Source organism: Sceloporus occidentalis, unplaced genomic scaffold (genome assembly GCF_023333645.1).
Source record: "Sceloporus occidentalis isolate IW3139 unplaced genomic scaffold, rSceOcc1.0.p SCAF_96, whole genome shotgun sequence".
In the NCBI taxonomy this organism is placed as follows: Eukaryota; Metazoa; Chordata; class Lepidosauria; order Squamata; family Phrynosomatidae; genus Sceloporus; species Sceloporus occidentalis.
Window position 1 is genome coordinate 3,829,728 of NW_028317076.1, and position 23,585 is coordinate 3,853,312.

General features: G+C 39.6%; 1 protein-coding gene across 2 annotated transcripts; it reads left to right on the forward strand.

The window, feature by feature from the left end:
* Nucleotides 1-424: 424 nt before the first annotated feature.
* LOC149284281 (endophilin-A1-like) lies at nt 425-23,585 on the forward strand. Of its 2 annotated transcripts, XM_089496932.1 has the most exons (9): nt 425-490; nt 8,103-8,175; nt 9,187-9,330; nt 13,305-13,438; nt 14,275-14,433; nt 14,880-14,983; nt 18,962-19,095; nt 19,623-19,625; nt 23,386-23,585. In XM_089496932.1, the coding sequence occupies exons 1-9, from the start codon at nt 482-484 to the stop codon at nt 23,583-23,585; spliced, it is 960 nt and encodes a 319-aa protein (XP_089353058.1). In that variant the 5' UTR covers nt 425-481. The 2 variants fall into 2 exon arrangements, with proteins under 2 accessions (XP_089353058.1, XP_089353060.1); XM_089496934.1 differs by lacking the exon at nt 19,623-19,625.

The window sequence follows — 23,585 nt, forward strand, 5'->3', positions numbered from 1 at the left end:
CTGAAGTCTTCAAAGGCATATGGGAGCGAAAAGGTCTACCCACATCCCCCACCAAAAAGCATAGTCTTCAGGCACCCGGCTCCCATGGACTAATATTGCGATTCCAAAGCACTCTTTGCATTAAATGACCTGGCTATGTCTTTGGTGGAGGGAACTGTGGTATTAAATCTGAACAGAAAAACAGAAAATTAGAAAGGCAGTTACAAAGTGGCAACACCGAGGTATTTGGGAAGATCTAATGGGCCTTGTCTGTGGAGTTTTGTTGATTACAACTGTTTCTATTCATTTGTGTGTCCATCTAACTAACCTGTTTGTCAATAAGTATATGTTTATTTGTAACTCTATTAGGTAACACTATACATTGTTTCAGTTTACAGTACGTAAAAACACATTTGAATGTTTTTCCTATATTTCATTGCAGAAAGTGAGTGAGAAAGTTGGCGGAGCTGAAGGCACTAAACTAGATGAGGACTTTAAAGAGATGGAGAGGGTGAGTAAATTTACTGTATTGTTTAAATACTACCACATTTTATTTATATCACCAGCAAATGCTGTAGTGCTGTTGTACCAGGAGAAAATACAAACTTAACAATGACAATAAAACATATTATCCGTAACATTAACATGTTAAGACATACTAGTTGGAAGCTTATACTCTATAGTCTATTATGCATATTATATTTGGTATTGGATTTCCTTAATATATATATATATATATATATATATAATATATATATACAGGCTAATTATATTTTAATTTATATTAATTGTATTAGTTATGTCTGTGGCATCTTTAAAAATTCCATCTGTCCATGGCCAAGGCTTACCTTTGGGGCCCAGGGTTATTTTTAAAGGCGGCCCTGATTATATTTTGCATTTCTTTATTCACTATATTAAAAAGCAGACTGATATTTTACTTTCTGTTTTTTTAAGAATTACATTTTTTGGTTCACTAGTTATAGGTACATGTCCTGAGTGTTTGGTAGACCATTAAGTTCTTCTACTCTGATGGGCAAATAAGATTTTGAAAAAATAGTTAGCTTTTGCTCTAGATGTGACAAAATAACGTCTCAAATGTTGGCATTGAAAATGTATCTTTCATTTTAAGGCTATTTTAGTTAATGATTGAACCTTAGATATCCCTACAATTCCAACTTGTTCAAGCAAATTTCTAAATACATAATGGAAATTGCTAAAACAATAACAAATCAATAAGGTCATGTGATGTTATACTGTAATCAGAGAAGGTCAAGTACTCTGACCCTAACTCTAATTTTGGGGTGGAATATCACCTATATATATACTTACTGTTTGAGAAGGACCCAAATTTGTTCTCGAGACAGATGTACCTTCTTTAGTCTTGTAGCACACATATTAGGGATCATTTATAAAGAACAATACTTTTGCAAATAGGTAAATGGGGACTGTCATAGAAACCTAGGATTTGAAGGCTGATAGGAGCTGTTTGTCCCAAATGGTCTACCTGTTTTTTCCTGCTTTAAATATCGAAGCCTTAATTAGCCTCTAGTCTCGACTCAGATTCATGCATGTTTAAATTCCCATATGGTGTTAACCTCTACCACATCCACCTGTCTACCACCCTCAGTAAAGTAAAACTTCCTTACATTACATATAAGCCTCTGATCCTCTTGTCATGATTAACTCATATAACGTAGTGGATGCATGGAAGGGTAACCCAGCAGAGGTGGTTAGTTTCTTTGTTTAAGCATTCAATGAGTTAATCTGAGGTTGATTTAAATGTGTTTCTTTGTGCATGCCCTCTATATCTGTTCTGGCAAGAGGTGTCATCTTCCCAAAGGAATGGTGATTCATGGCCTCACAGATAAGGATCCTGAGTTATAGGAATTCCATTCCTAGCTTAATTGGAGGGGTTTCCATCACCTTTACCCCACCATAACTTATTGGCACATCAAAGATGGGAACCAGTTCTTGGAAAAGGTGTCATATAATTGGACATGTGGTCAGAGGGGCTTTTTCTTGCAAAAGAGTCTGATTTAGGGACAATGCAACAACCTCAAAGAAGAACTCCATGATATACTCTGATTGGAACAACATCATAAGAAACCATCTGGACTTAAGGAGTTCCCACAGGCCGGCTTATTGGAGAAACTCGTGAGTGAGGGTCCTGTGTTTAAGTCCCATTGTTTTTAAGAACTGTTTGCTGTTTTATTTTTATTTTGTATGTCTTGTTTTTGTAATTCTGGCTCTGTGTAATCTTTGTCTTTTTGTTATTAAAATCTTCAAAATCCAAGTCTGTCTTTGGGCTCTAGTATTGATATCCACAAACCCTAAGAGAGGATAACACGTTACCGTATTGTTATTAAGTTCTACAGGATATATATATATATATATATATATATATATATATGTTGGTTGCCCGGGGTGGGTTGCAGACTATCTGGGGGGATACAGGCAGGATTTGGGGGTTAATTTGGTATAGCTTATGCCTTGTTAAGGGGTGAAGTTAGTAAATCCAGAGGCCTGGTGCTATTAACCCCTTCATGCCCACGCCCTCCACACAGTCACGGCTTGGAAAGTAGTCCTGACCGTGACAAATTTGGCGGCAGCTAGGTGGGATATCTAGAGTTTTTAGTGCTATTTGTATTGCCCGGTTTGGTGATTTTAGTACTAGAAGAAATTACATGGGTTTTGTGTAATTTCCCAAAGACATTACTCAGTGCCTAATTACAGACATATAGTGCAAAACAGTTCGTTCCTCTCCCTTTTGTTTTTCTCTACCATACTGTATTATGGAGGCATATCGACGACAGCCAAAATAATCTCTGGAGCTGGTTTGTCAAGAAAGGAATATACAAATCTTTGGCAAAAGCAAAGAGCAGCTGATTTTGGATCTCCTGGAATATGATAAACTCTGTGCAGAGCAGGCCATTGGAGCAGATGTGATTTTGGAAGAGCCTGTGGATCAAGGATGTTTTCCTGATAAATTTAACGCCTTGAGTGCAATGGACTCTGAGTTACAAGTGGTACTAAAACATCTGGGGAGCGTGGATCCTCAGCTAAAGCTCAACCTGATTATGCAGTACAAGGAAAGAGAGAGGGAGGCTGCGGAAAGAGAGAGAGAGAGAGAGGGAGGCTGCAGAGAGAGTTGCGGAGCGGGCAGCTGCTGAACGAGAAGCTGAGCGGAGGTATCAGCTGGAACTTCTACGGTTAAAGCAATATAGTCTGTTCGACCTCGCCTGGAACACTTTCCAATGCTGGAAAAGGACACTGACTTGGATGTGTTTTTGAGAGGATTTGAGAAAGTGTGCCGGCAGTACCAGCTGCCCAAGGAAGAGTGGGGAAAGTATTTAACCCCACGTCTGAAGGGGAAAGCCCTAGATGTGTTTGCTTCCTTACCAATGGAAGTTGACCAGGACTATGAGGCCATAAAATCTGCCTTGTTAAAAAGTTTTAACCTCACCCCTGAATTATACAGGAAAAAGTTTCGAGAGATGCAGCAAGCTACATCGGACAGTTGCACCGAATATGCGGGACAGCTTCGGACTGTTTTCCGGCAATGGACTGGAGGCCTACAAGTTACTACATATGAGGCCCTGGAGGATCTGATGATTTTGGAGCAGTTCCTGAGCACATGAAGTCCGGAGGCCCGAGAGTGGATTCTGGACAGAAAACCTAAGACCACGGCAGAGGCGGCAGATCTGGCTAACGATTATGCCAACAACCGCACTCCAACAACCAAGCGGGTACAAGCATCACAAGGACCATCCACTTGGAAAGGAGCAGCCTACCAGCCACCAACTCCTAAGCCAGCCGGGAGCTTATCACTAACACCTTTCCTAGCCAACAGAGCAGGGGCCACATCGGGCCAGGGGGATACCCGCCGGTGTTATCGGTGTAACCAGATTGGGCACTTGAGTGCCACCTGCCCTTCTAAGAGACCATCTCCATGGACAAATGGAAATGGAGGTACAGCTGGGGGAGCTGCACCTGTTTTATTTGTGGCTAGACCAAAGGAGGCACAAGGAGACAATTTGCAGTGTGTAACAGTTGGGGAACACCCAGTTGTCTTGTTTGTTTCCAGGTTTCAGGGGAATGAAGAAGAGAACCTACAAAGAGTAACTGTAGGTGGCCGTGTGACTATGGGACTCAGGGATACGGGGGCTGCTTGCACTCTGGTGCGGCCTGAGATGGTAAAATTGGAGGATCCCTGTCCAACCTAAGGTACTGTCTGAAACTTTAGGAGTAGTGGGTAGCTGGGAGGGAGCCCGGAAGGTAGAGGTATGCCTGTCTGAACCAGCACCCAGGATCCTGTCTCCTGAAGAGATGGAGGGGGATGTGCACCAAGGGACCAGACCTAGCGAGCAAGCTCTAGGGGAAACGTGTGGTTTGACCTTTGGAGGGGCAGAGGTTCAGGAACAGGGAGTCTGTAGTGGCACTTCTGGTTCAATGCCCCCTGATACGGAAAAGCATAGTGTTACTATGGGTGATCAGGTAGCCAAGGAATTCGGGCATGCTGGGGATACTTCAGTCAGCGTGTCTTCAGAAGTTGTATGTCCTGAAGGTATTATCCCTGGAAAACTAAAGGGGACTGGGGATGTGTGCCCAACCGTGCCTACAGCACCTGAGCACTTAGATCTCGGTGCAGGAGAAAGAATGCATGATCTTGGGGTGTCTGAGGATATCCCTGTTAAGCAAAACAAGGGATATATGGAATGTGATGTTTCTGGGAATCAACAGCCAAAACTCAGTTTTAATGCTCCAGAGGAAATGCTTACTTTAACCCTTAAAGTGCTGGAGGTTAAGAAGCAGGAAAGGGGTAGTTTCTCCACTGTGCCTAAGACTCCTACAGCTGTAAAGTCTGGAGATAAGGAGGAGGGGGAGGAAAATTCACACCCTGTTGTCCCTTTTGTGTGTTCACTGAGTGGGCAGTGTGAGGGGCAGAATATTTCCCCTGTAGCTGTAGTGGCATACCAGCAAGATGAGGATAATATAGTATGGGTTGACGAAAAGACAGCTACATTGACCAGTCAGCAAGAAACCCCTCGCCCTGTGGGTGTAGGTGAAGCCAAGAGCCTGGGATCCACACCGGATGCCCAGGACAATGGACACCCGTGTGCTGTCTTGCTTGGGAATGGGCAGCGTTTAGCTATCCTAAGCAGGGCAGAGAAACAAATGGATGAGGCCTTGAAACATCGGAGTAACTTATCGCCAAAGGAAGAGGTTTATTCCAGGGTTGGCAAAGAGTGCTTAGCTATGGTGTGTGCTTTGCAGGAGTTACGGCCATGCTTGTATGGTTGTGACTTCACTGTTATAATCTATCACAACCCTTCTCTTCAGGTGGCTAGATTAGAGAGGAAGTTTAGCAAGTTGCTCAGATGGAGTCCGGGGCTACAGCAGTATTGTTCTACTGGCGGTTGTGACAAGTCAGCTTCTATGGGAACGCTGACTGTTTGTCTTGTCAGGGGGAGACTAGAATTTAGGCAGACATAGTAGATCAGCGTGTGCTGACCTCCTCTGTCCACCATCTTAAAGGGGGAGGTGTCATGATTAACTCATATAACGTAGTGGATGCATGGAAGGGTAACCCAGCAGAGGTGGTTAGTTTCTTTGTTTAAGCATTCAATTAGTTAATCTGAGGCTGATTTAAATGTGTTTCTTTGTGCATGCCCTCTGTATCTGTTCTGGTGAGAGGTGTCATCTTCCCAAAGGACCCCTGTGGTGATTCATGGCCTCACAGATAAGGACCCTGAGTTATTGGAATTCCATTCCTAGCTTAATTGGAGGGGTTTCCATCACCTTTACCCCACCATAACTTATTGGCACATCAAAGATGGGAACCAATTCTTGGAAAAGGTGTCATATAATAGGACATGTGGTCAGAGGGGCGTTTTCTTGAAACCGAGTCTGATTTAGGGACAATGCAGTGACCGAAAGGCAGAACTCCATGATATACTCTGATCGGAACAACATCGTAAGAAACCATCTGGACTTAAGGAGTTCCCACAGGCCTGCTTATTGGAGAAACTCGTGAGTGAGGGTCCTGTGTTTAAGTCCCATTCTTTTTAAGAACTGTTTGCTGTTTTATTTTTCTTTTGTATATCTTGTTTTTTGTAATTCTGGCTCTGTGTAATCTTTGTCTTTTTGTTATTAAAATCTTCAAAATCCAAGTCTGTCTTTGGGCTCTAGTATTGATATCCACAAACCCTAAGAGAGGATAACACATTACCATATTGTTATTAAGTTCTACAGGATATATATATATATATGTTGTTTGCCCGGGGTGGGTTGATATATATATATATATATAGAGATAAAGGTTCTAATTCGGATTTCTCACGAATCCGGTATCAAAATCATGAGTGGTGGCAGACTACCTGGGGGGATACAGGCAGGATTTGGGGGTTAATTTGGTATAGCTTATGCCTTGTAAAGGGGTAAAGTTAGTAAATCCAGAGGCCTGGTGCTATTAACCCCTTCATGCCCACGCCCTCCACACAGTCACGGCTTGGCAAGTAGTCCTGACCGTGACACCTCTAGTTTTGGATTATGACCTATTTTAACATTTCTCCTCTGTTGCAATGGCAATAGGAACATTCCATTGGTAGCTTTGATAGTGGCTTCCCTTTGCTAGTTCTGGACTTTAAATAGAACCCTCATTGTGATAGTGGTCTTTTTAAAACCTAGGCTTTAAGATAAAATCCTAAAAAAAAGTCCTCAACTGCACAACTGCAATTTTTTCCAGAATTGTCCTGCTCTTGAATGTCAGGTCATTATGACCGCACTTATAAGCATGCTAAGGGTAGACTTGTGCCCAAACCTGGGATAGACAACTTTTTTTGTGGATAGAATTTACAGCAGCTGGGATTCTATAGTGTCCTTCAAACAAGGGAATTCCCTAGTAAGCCATCGGTTTTGCTTCTGAAACAAAGTACCGACCCATTGATTACTCACAGCTGAAAGCTAGCAACAGGGGCAAATAACTACCTTTTACATTTTAAGTATAATAATGAAGCGACAAAGGACTATAGCAGTTAAAGCTGACAACATAATTTGTGATGTAATAACAAACCACCATGAAGATCACCAAAACCAACTAAAATAAAAATCTGAGTGTTACAGGATTCAATAGCAGGCATAACTCTATCACAACTAATTCAGCTGAATTAAATGACAATTAAATGATAATCCTTGTATAGATTACAAAAAAAACCATTAGATGACAAACTGTACCACCGTTTTTTTTGTTTACTTGATTCTGGGTCAGTATATCTGATTTATTTTTTTCTGTTGGTATAATCTTTTTTCCGTTACATTGCTATTTAATTACTTGTAATCTCCCATAAAATTCAACCCAGCGATAAGTAATTCTTATCACATAATGCATCCAGAGACATAATTATGAACATAACAGAGTCAAGGTGCTAGCGCTCGCTAATAGCAGAAGCAGCTCTCTCTGTTTCATGACACTGCATTGTGTATCCTGTGGAGAACCACAAAAGTACAGGTGCCTCCCAATTAAACCTTTACTTCTGCAGCATATAGTATTAGAAGCACATATAGTTACAATAATACCATCTTGTACTATGTCATTAACACTCCAGCTGTCTTCCCTTTAAATTTAGCACGTGAGTGGATTGGAATCCAGCCTAATTACAATGTTCCTCTTTCTTCTTAAGAAAATATTAAAAAGAAAAGACTGCAAAGTGCATAGCAAATTTTCTCATAAAAATGTTAAAAGGGAGCTTCCACTGTTTCCCGGTGGTGGTATAGTACTATCCTCCAATGCCATCATGTGCCCCATGTGTTAGGCCATGCATTGCCGAAAATGTCTTTTTCTGCAAAATGTGGCTTCCATATGGGACTTAGGACCCCAATAATAATTATCGAGATTTAAAAGAAACATTACTACATTATTATTTTCCTACTCAAAGCTTTGCAAAAAGGATGTGGGCAGGATGGTCGAGTTCCCTTTTAACATGTGCTGAGGAAGGCTACTGACACTGTTTAATCACTACTCAGTTTGGGTTTTAGAGTGGTGTTGATTGTAACATGAAATTATACATCAGAAAATAATTGAACACTAAACATTTACTGTTTTATTCCCTTCATTTTTATTGTAGAAAGTTGACGTGACCAGTAGGGCTGTGATGGAAATAATGACCAAATCGATAGAATATCTCCAGCCTAATCCAGGTAATAACAATAATGTGCAAACTGTATTGTATCTGCAATGTTTTCTAACGCATTGTTTATGATATATATTAGAATAATTGATTATGGTTTGAACAAGACATTTTAATCTTTATCTGAGCTGTGCTATAATCTGCGAGTGCTAGGGTAAATTGACTGAACTTGGTCCTCAGGTGTCTTTGACTCTACAGGTTTGCATAATTTTACAAATTACCATACTTGCTGTCAACATTGATATATGAAAATTACTGATAAAAGGTAGTTATATTCATTGTTATTCTTTCAGATGACAAGACTATAATTGTAGGAATTCATTTCCCCACCACGTTATGGATTTTGGATTCACTGTACAAGTAAAATACTTATCAGCCTACACAGCAGTTTGGATGTGCAATAGACATGTGGGAATAGGCCAAAAACTATTCGGACAAATTCTTCGTTTGGTTTTTGGCCCATTCGTTTCGGACAACTGCCCATTCACTTCGGCCCAAAATTCCAGGGGGCATTTTCAATTCGTTAAAGAAATTTGTTTCGGCAAACCTCTACAGACCCACATTTACACATTGATGACCAGTGAGTGTGGTTGAGTAAGGTGTTCTGTGTGATAGGTGTGACAAGAGATATTAGAAAAGCTTAAAGGTAATACCCCTTCTGTGATGTCAAAGGGGATACATAGCAATCAAGACATACAGGATTCTTATGCCCCGCTGAAATGTTTTCAATAAGAAAATACAGCAAAATGGTATGTTATTTTAAAGAAAAAGAATGTGGAACAGTATCTTTCAATAAAGGCATTGATGTACAAAATAATGATGCTATAATATTATCAACCTTCTCTGTAGTACAAAAAGTTTTACAATTTGGAAATGCATCCGCATACATAACCTACCATATCAGCTCTGAATAGAGATAGCGCTGCTAAAAATATCTCTTGTGTGTATATATATGTATATATTTCAGATTTATAAAACAAATAAACATGGCATTATCACACATCTGTTTTCTTATCTACAGCTTCCCGGGCTAAACTCAGCATGATCAATACAATGTCGAAGATTCGAGGCCAAGATAAAGGACCGGGTTACCCGCAAGCTGAAGCATTGTTAGCAGAAGCAATGTTGAAGTATGGTCGGGAAATTGGAGACGACTCAAACTTTGGTAATATATTTAATTTTTTTTACCACCGACATATGTTTTCCTCTGGCAGACAATTTTATAAGATTCACCTTTCCCTGGAATTTATAAAAAAAAATGGCCTATAATTACAAGTTTATCAAATAGATTTTAAATCTGTTTCTGCAAGTAGCATAGTGGGGAGGAAATTTGCAGCAGTTGACTTTCCTGCGAGTTGTGCTTGTGTATTAAGTCATATCTGAAATAACTGGGGACATTGAGCACAGATCACTTCCCCTTGCCATTCACAAATTGCCTCTGAAATGTAGTTATCCCTGAATTGAGACTTTCTGGATTTCCTTCTGCCCATCCCCAGTAGTGAAAGACTCTACAAACCTGTGTGTTCATAACACTCTTTTTGTGTCATATGTTAACCTACACCATCTATGGTCTTATATTATGATGCATACATAGGTCCCTGAACTTAGATTATTACCCTGCCTTGATCCAAATTCCCCTGCTAACTACCGCCCCATATCACTACTTCCAATAACATCTAAACTCTTAGAAAAACTAATCTACGACTGGCTTACCCACTTTCTGTCCTCAAACTCTCTGCTCGACCCCCTGCAATCCGGTTTCCGCCCACAGCACTCGACAGAAACTGCTCTCACCAAAGTCACAAATGACCTTCTATCTGCTAGAAACAATGGCCACTACTCTGTCTTAATCTTACTTGACCGCTCTGCTGCCTTCGACACAGTCGACCACTCCCTCCTTCTTCTAGGATGTTTTCAGACAGCTGCGTATAAGACATTTTATGTGTTCTAGCTCTGTTACCTTACCCCTTCTACATAAACAATCTTCCTTGTGGTAGATAATAGAAAGGCTCAGTCTTAATATCCCATATGCATACACTGAAAGTGTATGGACTTTATTAGATAAAACAGGCTTTCATTAGCCTTAATTAGCATTGCCTTAAATAATCAGCTCAGTATGGTGTTTGGGCAGAGAAAGTCACCAAAATATCACACGACAAGTTTGTTTGAAAGAAAGCCAAGTATTTGTCAATGCTAAACTACCTTTATGACTACCTGCTAATGGCTTGATCCACAACACAAATATTTTCAGTTTTTAAAGAAACAAATATATATATATTATACAGGAGACGATATTTTTTGTGATTAAATCATTATTTCGGTGATGGCATTCGCCAGTACTGAGAATTATATTTCTTATACTGTGTTTAGTAAAAAAATAAATGGTTAAATTCTGCACCTTGAAATGCCTCATTATTTCATGATCATGTTGCAGCTGGCAATCTGTCCCTGCTGTATGCAGTCTTTCATGTACGCAATTTAATTCTCTTTGTTTTTACACAGTATGACTAATTCTTAATATTAAACCATGCATGTCATTAAACGAAGCACGCTAGCATTTATACCTATAACCATATGGTATGTACTGTATTTTCAACGCTGCAATCCAGAAAAAAAATGATCCACTATTAATTTTAGTTATTACATTTAATCAACAATGTTGCTTGAACTTTCACGAATGACATTGAACAGTTTGGACTCCATGTCACTTAGTCATCACATTCAAGTTATTTTTGCAGATACAGTTAATAAATGTTTGAAATGATGTGTTTTTGATTGTTGTGAAAGAACATATTTCATACTTTAACCCCTTAACGTCCATTGCCGGGTCAGGCACGTCATGCAAAACGGTCACTTAACGACCTATGACGTGCCTGACACGTCATCAGACTTAAACAAGCTTAGAAAGTGATCAATGATCACTTTCTAAGCTTAAACGGTGTTGCTGTAATGCCTCGATGTCGAGGCATTCAGCAACACCGAGATCGGCATGATGGGCCATGTCTGGCCCCTCCCCGGGGCATCAACAGCCGCCATACATTGTATGGCGGCGGACACCCGTTTTAAAAGCGTTTAGGAGGCGATCAACGATCACCTCCTAAACTTCAATGGTGTCGCTGGAATGCCTCGATCAGGAGGCATCCAGCGACACCAAACACTTACCTCTTGATGGACTGTGACCGCTCCAGAGAGCGGTCACAGCCGCAGCTACACGCAGTCTTCACCATCCGCAAGATGGCGGCGGCCCGGGAAAAAAAAAAATAAAGTTGAAAAAGTTCGCTAGACAGTCTCCTGACCTTCTAGAGAACTCTGGCTCCACTTGCTGGTTGAATACAGGTACTGCATTCAACCATACAAGTCAATGGAGCCCAGCTTTCTAATCACTATGTGATTAGTAAAATATTTAAAAAAAAAATAAAAAAATTAAAAAAAAATAAAATAAAAAAAGAAAAAGCTTAAAAAAAACATGGTAACATTTAAAAATTATTATGCTTTAGAGGAACTATCCAGTTCCAGCAAAATGTAAAAAAAAAGTCCAAAAAGAGTAAAATAAATAAAATAAAAAAATAAAGTTTATTATTATGAGCAAGTGCTAAAATTAGCGCTGTATCTTCCCAAAAATCCTGACGTGGAAAAATTTAAATAAAAGCATTTCAAATACCCAAGGGGTGTCTAATTTAAAAAAATGAATGGTTTGATGGGGTAAATTGGAGTGGCCGGGCTCAAAGATAGGGCATAGGCACAGACTGACCGAAATTGGGGGGAAAAAAAGCGCACTTCCAAAATGTGGCATTTTAACCTCAAACACCAGACAAACCCATACATGTGGGGTATGACTGAACTCGGGAGATGTTCCTGAACACATATTAGGGTGTTGTTTGATAGTGACGTATACCTGGAGCTATAAATTTATACCCAAAGTACAATTTGTGTGAAGAAAAAAAAAAAAAAATACTACCACAAAGTGTGGCACAGGCTGGTGGTAGAATCTGATGCATGGAAAGGGTTAAATACTACCATTTTAAGTACCTTGGGGTGTCTAGTTTTCAAAAATATATGGTTTTATGAGGTAAATTGTAGTGGCCAGGCTCAAAGATAGGGCATAGGCACAGACTGACCAAAATAGGGGGGAAAAAGCGCACTTCCCAAATGTGGCCTTTTAACCCTAAACAGCAGTCAAACCCATGCATGGGTGGTATCACTGTACTCGAGAGATGTTATTGAACACATATTAGGGTGTTGTTTGATAGTGACGTATACCTGGAGCTATAAATGTATACCCAAAGTACAATTTGTGTAAAAAAAAATACCAAAAAAATACTAACACAAAGTGTGGCAAAGGCTGGTGGTAGAATCTCATGCATGGAAAGGGTTAAAATACTAGCATTTGAAATACCTTGGGGTGTCTAGTTTTCAAAAATATATGACTTGATGGGGTAAATTGCATTGGCCGGCTTCAAAGATAACCGAAATGGCACACGGGGGGAAGAATTACCAGATTTGGAAAAAATGGTTTTGAAATAGCAAAACGCTACCTGTACTTATTGCTCCATAACGTGCAGAAAAAAACATAAAAACATTTCTAAACTCAGGACAAATAGTAGAATATATTTAGTGGGGTTTTTCATTAGCTTTTTTGGATGAGTAAAAGATTTTTGGGGTAAAAGTCAGAAAATGTGGGGTTTTTTTACATTTTTCATCATATTTTATTATTTTTTTTATGGGAAATTAGATAATATGATTAAAACAATGGTATCTGAAGAAAGCCCTTCTTGTCCTGAAAAAAACAACATATAATTTGTGTGGGTTCACTAAATGATTGAAGAGAAAATTACATCTAAACACAAACACCGCAAAAGTATTAAAACAGCCTCGGTCCCAATGGTACAAAAGGTAAAACACAGCCTGGTCCTTAAGGGGTTAATACAAGGTTCTCTTGTTAAAATTAAAGAAAAGAATTGATTCATTAGATTGTCACAGTAATTAGAAGATGCGCAATTCCAGAACAAGGCTTTTTCCTCATGCTAGAGCAATTCAACTTCGGTTGAAGTTCGGAGTACATAGGTCAATGGTCTAAGGAATGCATAAGAACCTTTGTCAATATATTTAAGATGTAAATAATAATTTTTCTTCCCCCAGGTCCAGCTCTTGTTGATGTGGGAGAAGCAATGCGGGAGCTCTCTGATATCAAAGACTCCTTGGACATTGACGTGAAGCAAAATTTCATAGACCCTCTTCAAAACCTGCACGACAAAGATCTAAAGGAAATTCAGGTATTACATCAACAGATAGAATTTAATTAACAAAGTATCTAATGAAAGGAAAGCTTTGAATTAAATGAAGGAACAAAAAAAAAAAATCAAAGAACTCCTCAAGAGCTTTTAATTTTAAGACATTTTTAAAACAATTGTGATTATGTGAGCACAGTAAGCCCCAGACCAATCCCTTTACATGAAAGGGATGGAAAGGGTATAAGATAACTAAGACAACATAGTGCTTATGGAGAATGAGGGAGAAAGTGGACTGTTCCAGCAGCCAATAAATGACATGAATTGTTTGACCACATAGGTCAAGATCTGCAGCTCAGGAGAAGTTAAGTTTTTTTTTTTTTTTTTAAACAAATGCATGTTAAAGTACTCAGAAAGTATGTATTATTCTTTGGCATATCCCCCAGGGATATGAAACTGTCCATTTAAGAATTCTCAATATTTATATTGTTTACGTTGACACGATAATGATACCATTTTATCCATTCTTACCAACTTTCCCATATCCCTGCATTATCATGGCTGTTTGGCCACCTACCTAATGTTGGCAGAAGTTAGCTATTGTACACAGAATATTACTAGACATTTTGGCATTTGTGTAACGTAGGTGAGTGGATGGCTTATGATTCACTGCCTGCTTGTATGTAAAATGATGTCTATCTTCTAGAGATGGTCATTTAAATGGAAACGAATGTGCTGGCACGAATGTCTGCCACCGCTGCGTGTTTTTGGAGCAGAGCTACTCCTGTAGTCATGACCATTTTCCTTTAATGTAAATGTTTATGTACATTGCTTAGTTTATTTTTAACATTATATGGTACATTCAAATGATTCATTTTCAGCATCACTTAAAAAAGCTGGAGGGTAGACGTCTGGACTTCGATTACAAGAAGAAAAGGCAAGGAAAGCTCACAGAAGATGAAATCCGCCAGGCTCTAGAGAAATTTGATGAGTCCAAAGAAATAGCAGAATCCAGCATGTTCAACCTGCTGGAGATGGATGTAAGAAGTGTTTCTTTCTTTCAAGTAACTTTATCTTTTATTTTTCAAAATAAAACAACCCCATTATATCTTTATCCTGGCGGCAGCCATAATAGTGTCTACTGTATACTAAAATGTGCCACTAAAACACAGTTACACATGAGTCATCTGTGTGTGTGAGATCAATTTCACACATAGGGTTAAACTTTTCTTATGTCTCATGTTGAACTACAGATCCTCAGCCAGCCAAAGGCTATACCTTTTGACACCCATATACTATGGGTGTCAATTCAAATCAAGCAGGTCTCTCAAGTTCTCTGATAAAAAGAGATAAAGAGAAAATAGAGTTTACTTTATTAGACTCATTCACAGATTGTAGCTTACCCAGCTGGATATAGTAGCATCCCCTTAGTGCCCATCATATGTTTTTTGTTATAAGCTAATGCATGGTGTTTTATTTTGGTTAGATTGAACAGGTAAGCCAGCTTTCAGCACTGGTACAATCACAGCTGGAATACCACAAGCAAGCAGTGCAAATCCTACAGCAAGTCACTGTGAAACTCGAACATAGGTAAGCTTTCTGTTTTAAAAAATCAACCTAATTTAGAAATGAAATCAGAAGGCCAAGTAAAATTGGTCAGGAGAAAAGCATGCAGGAAATTGAAAGAATCTCAGGTTACCTTTGTCACAACAACGTATGAGAAAAAGTAAAGTTTTAAGTGAATTTAATGCCTGTTTGAAACAATCTAGATCCGGAACTTCAGGCAAATCCAGAGAGAGAAACAAGATGCATGTCGTTGTATATCCCCTGTGACAAACGCCTAAAGGTTTGTCACCTCTAAAAGACCAGTAAAGTCTCTTCTCATGTAAAGTACAATCCTCTAGGGCAATAAGGTTCAGGAACAGCATATTTATGTGGTTTTCATTTGTGTAAACAACAAATAACCTTCAAAACCAAAATGGTACAAAAAATAAAAGTCTAACTCACGGTGGGAGCCCTCTTTGGCCTATACATTCTCTGGCCCAGACTGAATAGCCTAAATATGCACTAACTTTATGCTTCCTCCCAGACCCAGCTAAGCCAGGTTCTGGAAAACCTCCCTCAGACAACACACACAACTCCAGGCAAGTAATGCCTCACTTGGCTCAGGGATCTTCTTTCAGGGCCTCTCTTTGCCCTGGGAGCACAGGGGAACTTCCTTTCCCCCAGCCATCTAACTAACTCATTGGCTTGAGGAAGTTTAAATGTCCGTCTCGTGCATCTATTGCAGGCTTGATCAGAATCTTGGACTGGACCTTCAAAATCCTATGTGGACGTCCAGTTGATTCAAAGGGGGGATAGAGCATTGGCCCACCCTGCTCTCCAATCATTCGACCACAGAAAACCATATTTATGATTTGGACAGGACCTGTGCACAAAACATCTCCCCAGTGATTGTAAAATGCATCTTTAATACCTCTTAAGGCATTCAAACCCCCAGTTAGTCTGACTTGGACCTGCCCACTTGCAGAAGCAGGAATGCAGCAGGGGGAAGATTATGGGAGGGAGTAAGAGAACAGGTGAGGGAGACATGATAAGGGAGTTAGAGAGGGAGCGAGGATGTATGCATGTATGTAAAAGACTAGAAATGTGCAAACGGGCCAATTAGTCGGTTCTTTTTTGGCCTATTCCTTTCGGACAAAGAATTACGTTTCCTGCCCATTCAGAGGAAATCGGGGGACTTTTTAAATTAGGAAATTAAATTAGTTGTTGCCCACATTCACTCTTTCTCAGGCTCTCTAAATGGCTTCCTACTTTCTCTGCCTTCTGCTATTGTGTCTCCCAGCTCTTCTTCTTTCTTTATCCACATCTCTGCTGACATGACCTCCAGGTGAACTTCGGCAAAAACGGCAGCGCTTCCGCTGATATCCTCCAATCAGGGAAAGAATATCACCTCACACTCCAACATTTTTGTGGAAGTTCGCGAGAAGTGATCTTCGGCCAAAATGGCGGAGTTTCCAGACACACCCAATCCTCCATTCGAGGGAGAAGATGTCACAAGAAGCTCTGCCATTTTTTCAGACAGTTCACAGGCCGTTATATTCGGGCAAAATGGCAGAGCTTCCTAGCATGCCTTTCCCTGAGCATCCAGTCGGGGGAGAGGATGTCACCGGAAGCTGCACCATTTTTTCTGAAGTTCTCCGGGAAGTCATGTCCGTGGAGATGTGAAGGAAGACCGAAGAGAGAAGAACAAGAAAATACTAGAAAAGAAGTGGATCTGTGAGATGTGAAAGTAGTCGGCGGGGGAGGTATGGAGATATTCAGAGAGCACATGAGAGTGGGAGTGAATAAGCACACAAAATTTGAATGAACAATTTGAGCTTTTTGCTTTGTTTTGCCTCTTTTTCACAGATCTTTTACTATCCTGTAAAGAGTTGTACACATATATGACATTCTTTAAGTATTCATGTCCTAACCATAAATTGTGCTTGGTTGTATAATGTAAAGTGTGTCTCACCACCTTAGCACAGTTAAGTGCGAAATTAACAATAAAGAAGTTTGTGCTGTCAAAGCCCACTTAAAAAGCATCTGATTTTCTTGACCTTGTGGAAGAAAAGATAGTACACATTATAATTATAAATTGAAATCCAATTTTCATTTGGATTTACCATATGGTGGGAATTTCTCTTAATAAACTCAGTAATACATTTTCATATGATTTTATGTTTGGGACTATTTGGTTGTGATCCATTTTGCTTTTAAGAGACTACAGTGCATATGTGTGTGGGAGTGTGTGCGTGGGGCTAACAAGAGAGCTGTTCCTTCCTAACTACACCAGAAGACAAGGACAATCTGCGTTATCAAATGAGGCAGTGTAGCAGACTAAAAAACACACATTTCTTACCAATCCGGGTGCATTTTGTTTTTATCTTTTTATCACAATATATTACATGACATATTATGGCAAACAATGCGTCCTTGCACACTGTTACATGGACCCTCTCATTTGCATATTCCTACTGTTTCATAGTTAGCACTGAGCTAGTGAAATGTACCTGCATACAGCTACTTTGGTCTCAGTTCTCATGAATGCACTATACAATAGAAACAGCCCTGACCCATGGAAGTAAATATAACAAATGCATGTAAGTGACACTATTGGCATTAAAGGAGATATTTTAGCTGATTTGGCTTGATTTTGAAAAAGAGAGGATTACAGGCCAAATAACTGTGACTCCATGTAGATACATTCGTTGCAAAATAGCTTATGAAAGGGATAGCACAACTTATGTATAAAAATGAGGTATAATGGATGGCACATAGAGTTAAACGCACAATAATGTTAAAATGATGTACTAAACCCTAAAAACCTTAATGACATGCCATGCTGTCATGAAAATGTTTGCCTACAAACCATGACCCCATGGAACATCACCATGCTCACCACTACCCGATTCCTGGTGCAGGCAGTCCACGATAATCATCGATAACCATCCCCGTGCCGGAAGCCTTACAAAATCAGGTGTAGGTCTACAGCATTATATTTATATATATGTCTCAGCAGCCTAGGATAAATAAAAATAAATAATGTTGCATAAAGTCAAAAACTATTGCACGGAGTAGGCAGCCTGCTACCATTCTATCAAAAGTAAAAAAAATATATAAATTTAAAAAAAATTAACCTGTGCCAGCACCTTGCCCACTAATCTATGGTAAAATCCGATGTCTTGACTGATCCCCCTTGCTACTCCCATGCAAGGTGACCAGGCTCTGTGCCCTAAGCCCTACCCCCACATATTACCCCGAATAAATAAAAACAAGGGGAAAAAACATGTATATTTTATATAAAAATGGCAATCATCTCTTTACTTTATGTGAGGCTACCCTTCCATATGAGGTGTGCAGTTTTGTAGATGAGCGTGTGCAGTGTGCCCTGTAGCTTCCAAAAAATTATACAATAACCTATACATGTAGAGTATGTCTGTAATCTGGAGATGTAGGTGAACACATTTTGGTTAATTTGTGTGCTTGCATGTAACACAAAAGTGTTTTTTGAAGAAAAAAAAACCCACGAGTGCCTAAATGTTGCTAATAAAATATCCCAGCTTGCCTACTATACATAAATATATAGTTTTTGTGTGTTTATGATTACCATTAGAAACTGATGTACTAACTGCAAGGCTTTGAAACAGTAATGTATACCATCTAATATTTTCCCTATAATTGCCACAATTGCCAATCTCTCTCTTCTTTCTCTGCTTTCTCTCTCTCTCTCTCTCTCTCTCTCTCTCTTCTTTCTCTGTTCTTTCTCTCTTTCTCCTTTCTTTCTGTCTGTCTCTCATCTCTCTCTTCTTTTTCTTTTTTTTTCTCCATTGATGTATAATTTGTGTGGATACTGTAAAAATGGAAAAGGTGCATCATGGTTAAACAAACATATGGTGAAAACGAGAAAGTAGCACTGGTTTTTTTTGGGTACAAAATACCATCATTATAGAAGAGGTTAAAATGTTATAAACTTGTATTTTCTTCCGCCTCATCAACAATGTAACGCTTTATTGAATTCTACAGGATCAGAGATACTTCAACCCTGCCCAGGAGAGAGTATCAGCCTAAACCCCGCATGAGTTTGGAACTAACACTCCCCAGCGATACCAGTCAACACAATGGTGGCATGTCTCAGGCCGGAACCCCAAAACCATCAGGTATGTGCAAGCAAAACCAAATGCTTACCCTTCTCAAACCACTCATATTCCCTGCTCATCATAACAGTAATATACCTACCAGCAGCGATATTGATACGTCATTAAAGCGGATCTCACACCAAATTTTATTTTATTTTTTCCAAATGGCTCTAGTTTTTACATAATGTTTTGAGACAGCGGAATATTAACAATCTGTATATGTTCTAGCTTTGTAACCTTAGCTCAGCCTACAATATGAATACCTTTAATGACCCAGACACTGACACTCTAACTAATGAAAGTCAGGACTTCATTAGTGTAGCCATAGAGAGTCAGCTTTGTGTTGTGCTTGAGCAGGGAAGTTCACCCAAAATATCACTCGACTGTCAACAATGACAGCACCCAGGTCTACAGATCAAGAAAGATTGTAAAAAACATAATTTCATCAATGCTAAACTACGTTACTGGTTTTCCATGTGATTCCCTCATTTCTGCATGGAAAAAAGACCAACTGTCTAGTGACCAATGTTCCCTCTAATTTTTCTTAGGTGGTGTGCGCAGAAAATTTCTCTTGTGCAAAAATTTTCCCAGAGCCAAAATTTGGTGCGCACAATATGCTTCTGCAAACGTTAAATTTAAATTGTTATTCTATATTTTTGGAACAGCTCGCTCATGGTTAATAACACTACATTATAGTGTGATAATGTAGTATTAGTTACACAACAGTATTACTTACTGTAATGTTTTTTTAAAGGTGAAATTCTCACTGCATAAGTAAATTATGAACGGATCACGAGCAGAGGCTCCAGGCCGCATAAAGGATAAAAAAAAATTGGGAAAAACTGTTGTGCGCAGGGGCTTCCCTTGGATTTTTGGCACCTGGGGGCGGATCCTGTACATGGGACCCCCACACACACACTTTAAAACTGCATAGCTTCTATCGTTAGGCAAACATTGACAGGGGTACAGCATAACTGTTATCATTATTTACTAAGGCAGACATTGACGGTGGTACAACATAACACCTATCACTATATACTAAGGCAGACATTGGCGGTGGTACAACATAACACCTATCACTATATACTGAGGCAGACATTGACGGTGTTACAGTATAACTGCTATCATTATATACTGAGGCAAACATTGACGGTGGTACAGCATAACTGCTATCATTATATACTGAGGCAAACATTGACGGTGGTACAGCATAACTGCTTTCATTATATACTGAGACAAACATTGACGGTGGTACAGCATAACTGCTATCATTATATACTGAGGCAAACATTGACAGTGGTACAGCAGAACATCTATCACTATATACTGAGGCACGCACTGACGGTGGTACAGCATAACACCTATCACTATATAGAGAGGCACACATTGACCGTGGTACAACATAACACCTATCACTATACATTGAGCCAGACATATAATGCAGCATAACCCCAATCACTATATACTAAGCCAAACATTGATGTGGTGTTGGCCTACCACTTTAGTGTCTGGCCTAGTGTATATATATATATATATATATATATATATATATATATATATATATATATATATATATATATATATATATATATATATATATATATATATATATATATATATATATAGGGATGCACCGAAATGAAAATTCTGGACCTGAAAATTAAGCATTCATTTGACTGAAACTGAAAATGACCCCCCCACACCTTTAAAAACAAAAATAAAAAAAAAACTTTTATTAAAAGTAAAACCAAAATTAGAAAAAAAATCAATAACAATATATATATATATATATATATATATATATATATATATATATGATTAACAGCAATCACACTCCCATCATGCCCAGGTTCTAGCATGTAGTGGTTGCTTGGGCATGATAGGAGTGGGATTGCTGTTAGCAATCATATATATATATATATATATATATATATATATAAATTAATATTGTTATCGAATTTTTCTGTCCAATTTTGGTGTGTTACTTACTTTTAATAAAGGTGTGGTAAACACACCAAAAGTGAACAAAAAAATATATAAATGCTACCAGCAATCTCACTCCTATCATGCCCAGGCAGCCAGTACATGCTGGAACCTGAGCATGATAGGAATATGATTACAGCCTCCCTATGCCATGCTATCCCCCCCCACACACACTTACACATCCATGCTACCTTTTCTCTGTCACTTTTATTCCTCTTCGTTCTTCCTCTTCTGTGTCCTCTCCTTCCGGTGCAGTAAGGACGGTGGGCGTGGCTTCAGTGCTGTGCGCCGGGATCTGACATCAAATCCCGACGCACAGCATCAGTTGCCGCCCGCATCGCAAGGGAGCAGGATCGGAGGTCTGTATTAACAGACCTCCCGCTCCCTTGATTGATTTTAAGCCGGTTGGAGGGAGATCCTTGATCTCCCCAACCGAGCTTGCTCCTCTAGCGGCAGACATTACTGTCCGTCTCTGGAGGGGTGCTGTGCACACAACCGGTAGCGGACCGCCCCCCCCTTCGGTACGCTACTGCTTGTGCGCACAATTTTTGTTCGTGTGCGCTCCCTCTGAAAGCTATGTGCGCGCGCACAAGTGCACAGCTTAGAGGGAACACTGCTAGTGACCACTACTTGCCCCATTTAACCACAGTGCAGATGAGAAACCACTGTACCACGTGTGCTCTAGTTACTAAAAATTGCATGAAGCTTTATAAAATGAAATAGATTTGCCAGCTGTTTTGTTTTTCTTGATATAACTTTAAACACCACTAATATTATGGTAACACCAGCAGAAGGTCCTTGATGATAATGGGGCTCTGGGGAAGTTTGTGGGGTTCAACATGGATGTGTTATACACATGGGTGACGTGGGCTGCCTGTTCCCCATTTCACTAAGTACAACCTTGACAGAGGTTTTTTCTTTTCATATATAAATGGGCTTGCCGTTCAATTGCGGTGTACACAGACCATATGGTAACACATACATAGACACACATGCTAACAGCAGGTATTGACGCACTCTTCCACCATACAATAACACACACTCATTCTAAAAGCATATAAACACACACACACACCCACTCTGCGGCCTTACTTACACACTTTACATAACCCTGCCAGACAATTAGGAGCCGTGCACCCGTTTTAGCGTGCTGGAATGTATACGCTGGTTTTACGTTCTTCTACATGTTACAGATACTGCTGAAAGCTAGCTGGATATCCCCTTTAGCCTTATGTTGCTAATGATCAATGCATAAGGATTCCAGTATTCAATGCAGGCATATTGTTTTTACTTTCTTTGCAGCTCTAATGTACCAAACAATTTTACGTTATAAAATGTAAAATAAACATGAGTGAAATAAACCATAAAAGTCTACTGCGGGTAGACGGGTTTCTCATTCGGTAGAATAAAATGGTTGTCTGCTACTCTGCCTGTTTTATTGTTCGGTACTCGTTTACCCTGTACTTGATGGTAATTGCATGCTATATTGGTTCTTCCCCAATGCTCTTCCGTGTTTGCATGTTTTAAGCCATACACTATGGGGTATATTCACTAAAGGAAGAGATGGAAGGGGAGTTATCAGATTTCAAGTCCCACACTTCACTATTTATTAGGAAGGCCCACACTGGCAAGTTTCCCAGGCAAAAAGGACTGCACTGGCTCTGCATAATGTATAATTCAATGTATAAAGTGCGTGGTTAAAATATACGTTATTCAGGGCCACAACGATCTGGCAAACTCTCCATTTAGTGAATAATCCCCTTTACCATTTTGACAGTGCCTGTGACTGTAAGCATGTAACATAAATCCAACCCCTAAAAAGAGGTTGTGGTGATTGCAAGGAAGAATATAAGAGAAGAGTTTGGATGAGCTGAGTGGCTGTTGGGCGACAAAGGGATGACATGGAATATTACAGAACGGTAGAATGGAGGATGAAAGAAATAGTTCATAGAAGGGACAAGAGTGAAACTGAGAATGAATGCTCGGAAAAAAGTAAGCATAGGTGAAAGAGAGGAGAGACAATTTCTGGTGGGCATAGGGCTTAAAACCATTAAATGCCGCAAAGGTGGTAACGTAAGTGAAGGATGAGTTAAGACGTTGCAAAGAAATGTTTCTTACAAAGATTCCCATTTTGCGAATAATTATGGCTTAAGCATAAACTGAAGAGAACATCATTATTGTGATCTAAACAATAGTATGAACTGCACTGCTGGCAGTTCCCGGAGATAGAAAGGATATATCCATACGGCTTTTGCAGCTGTTCTTATAGGTATATATGGCTGCTCATTGAACTCTGCTCACACCCTGTGTCGCCTTTCTGTGTTTCAGGAGCTCCCATGGACCAGCCATGCTGTCGGTCTCTCTATGACTTTGATCCAGAGAATGAAGGGGAACTTGGCTTCAAGGAGGGCGACATAATTACTCTCACCAATCAGATTGATGAAAACTGGTATGAAGGAATGCTTCATGGCCAGTCAGGGTTTTTCCCCATCAATTATGTTGAAATTCTGGTTCCCTTGCCCCACTAA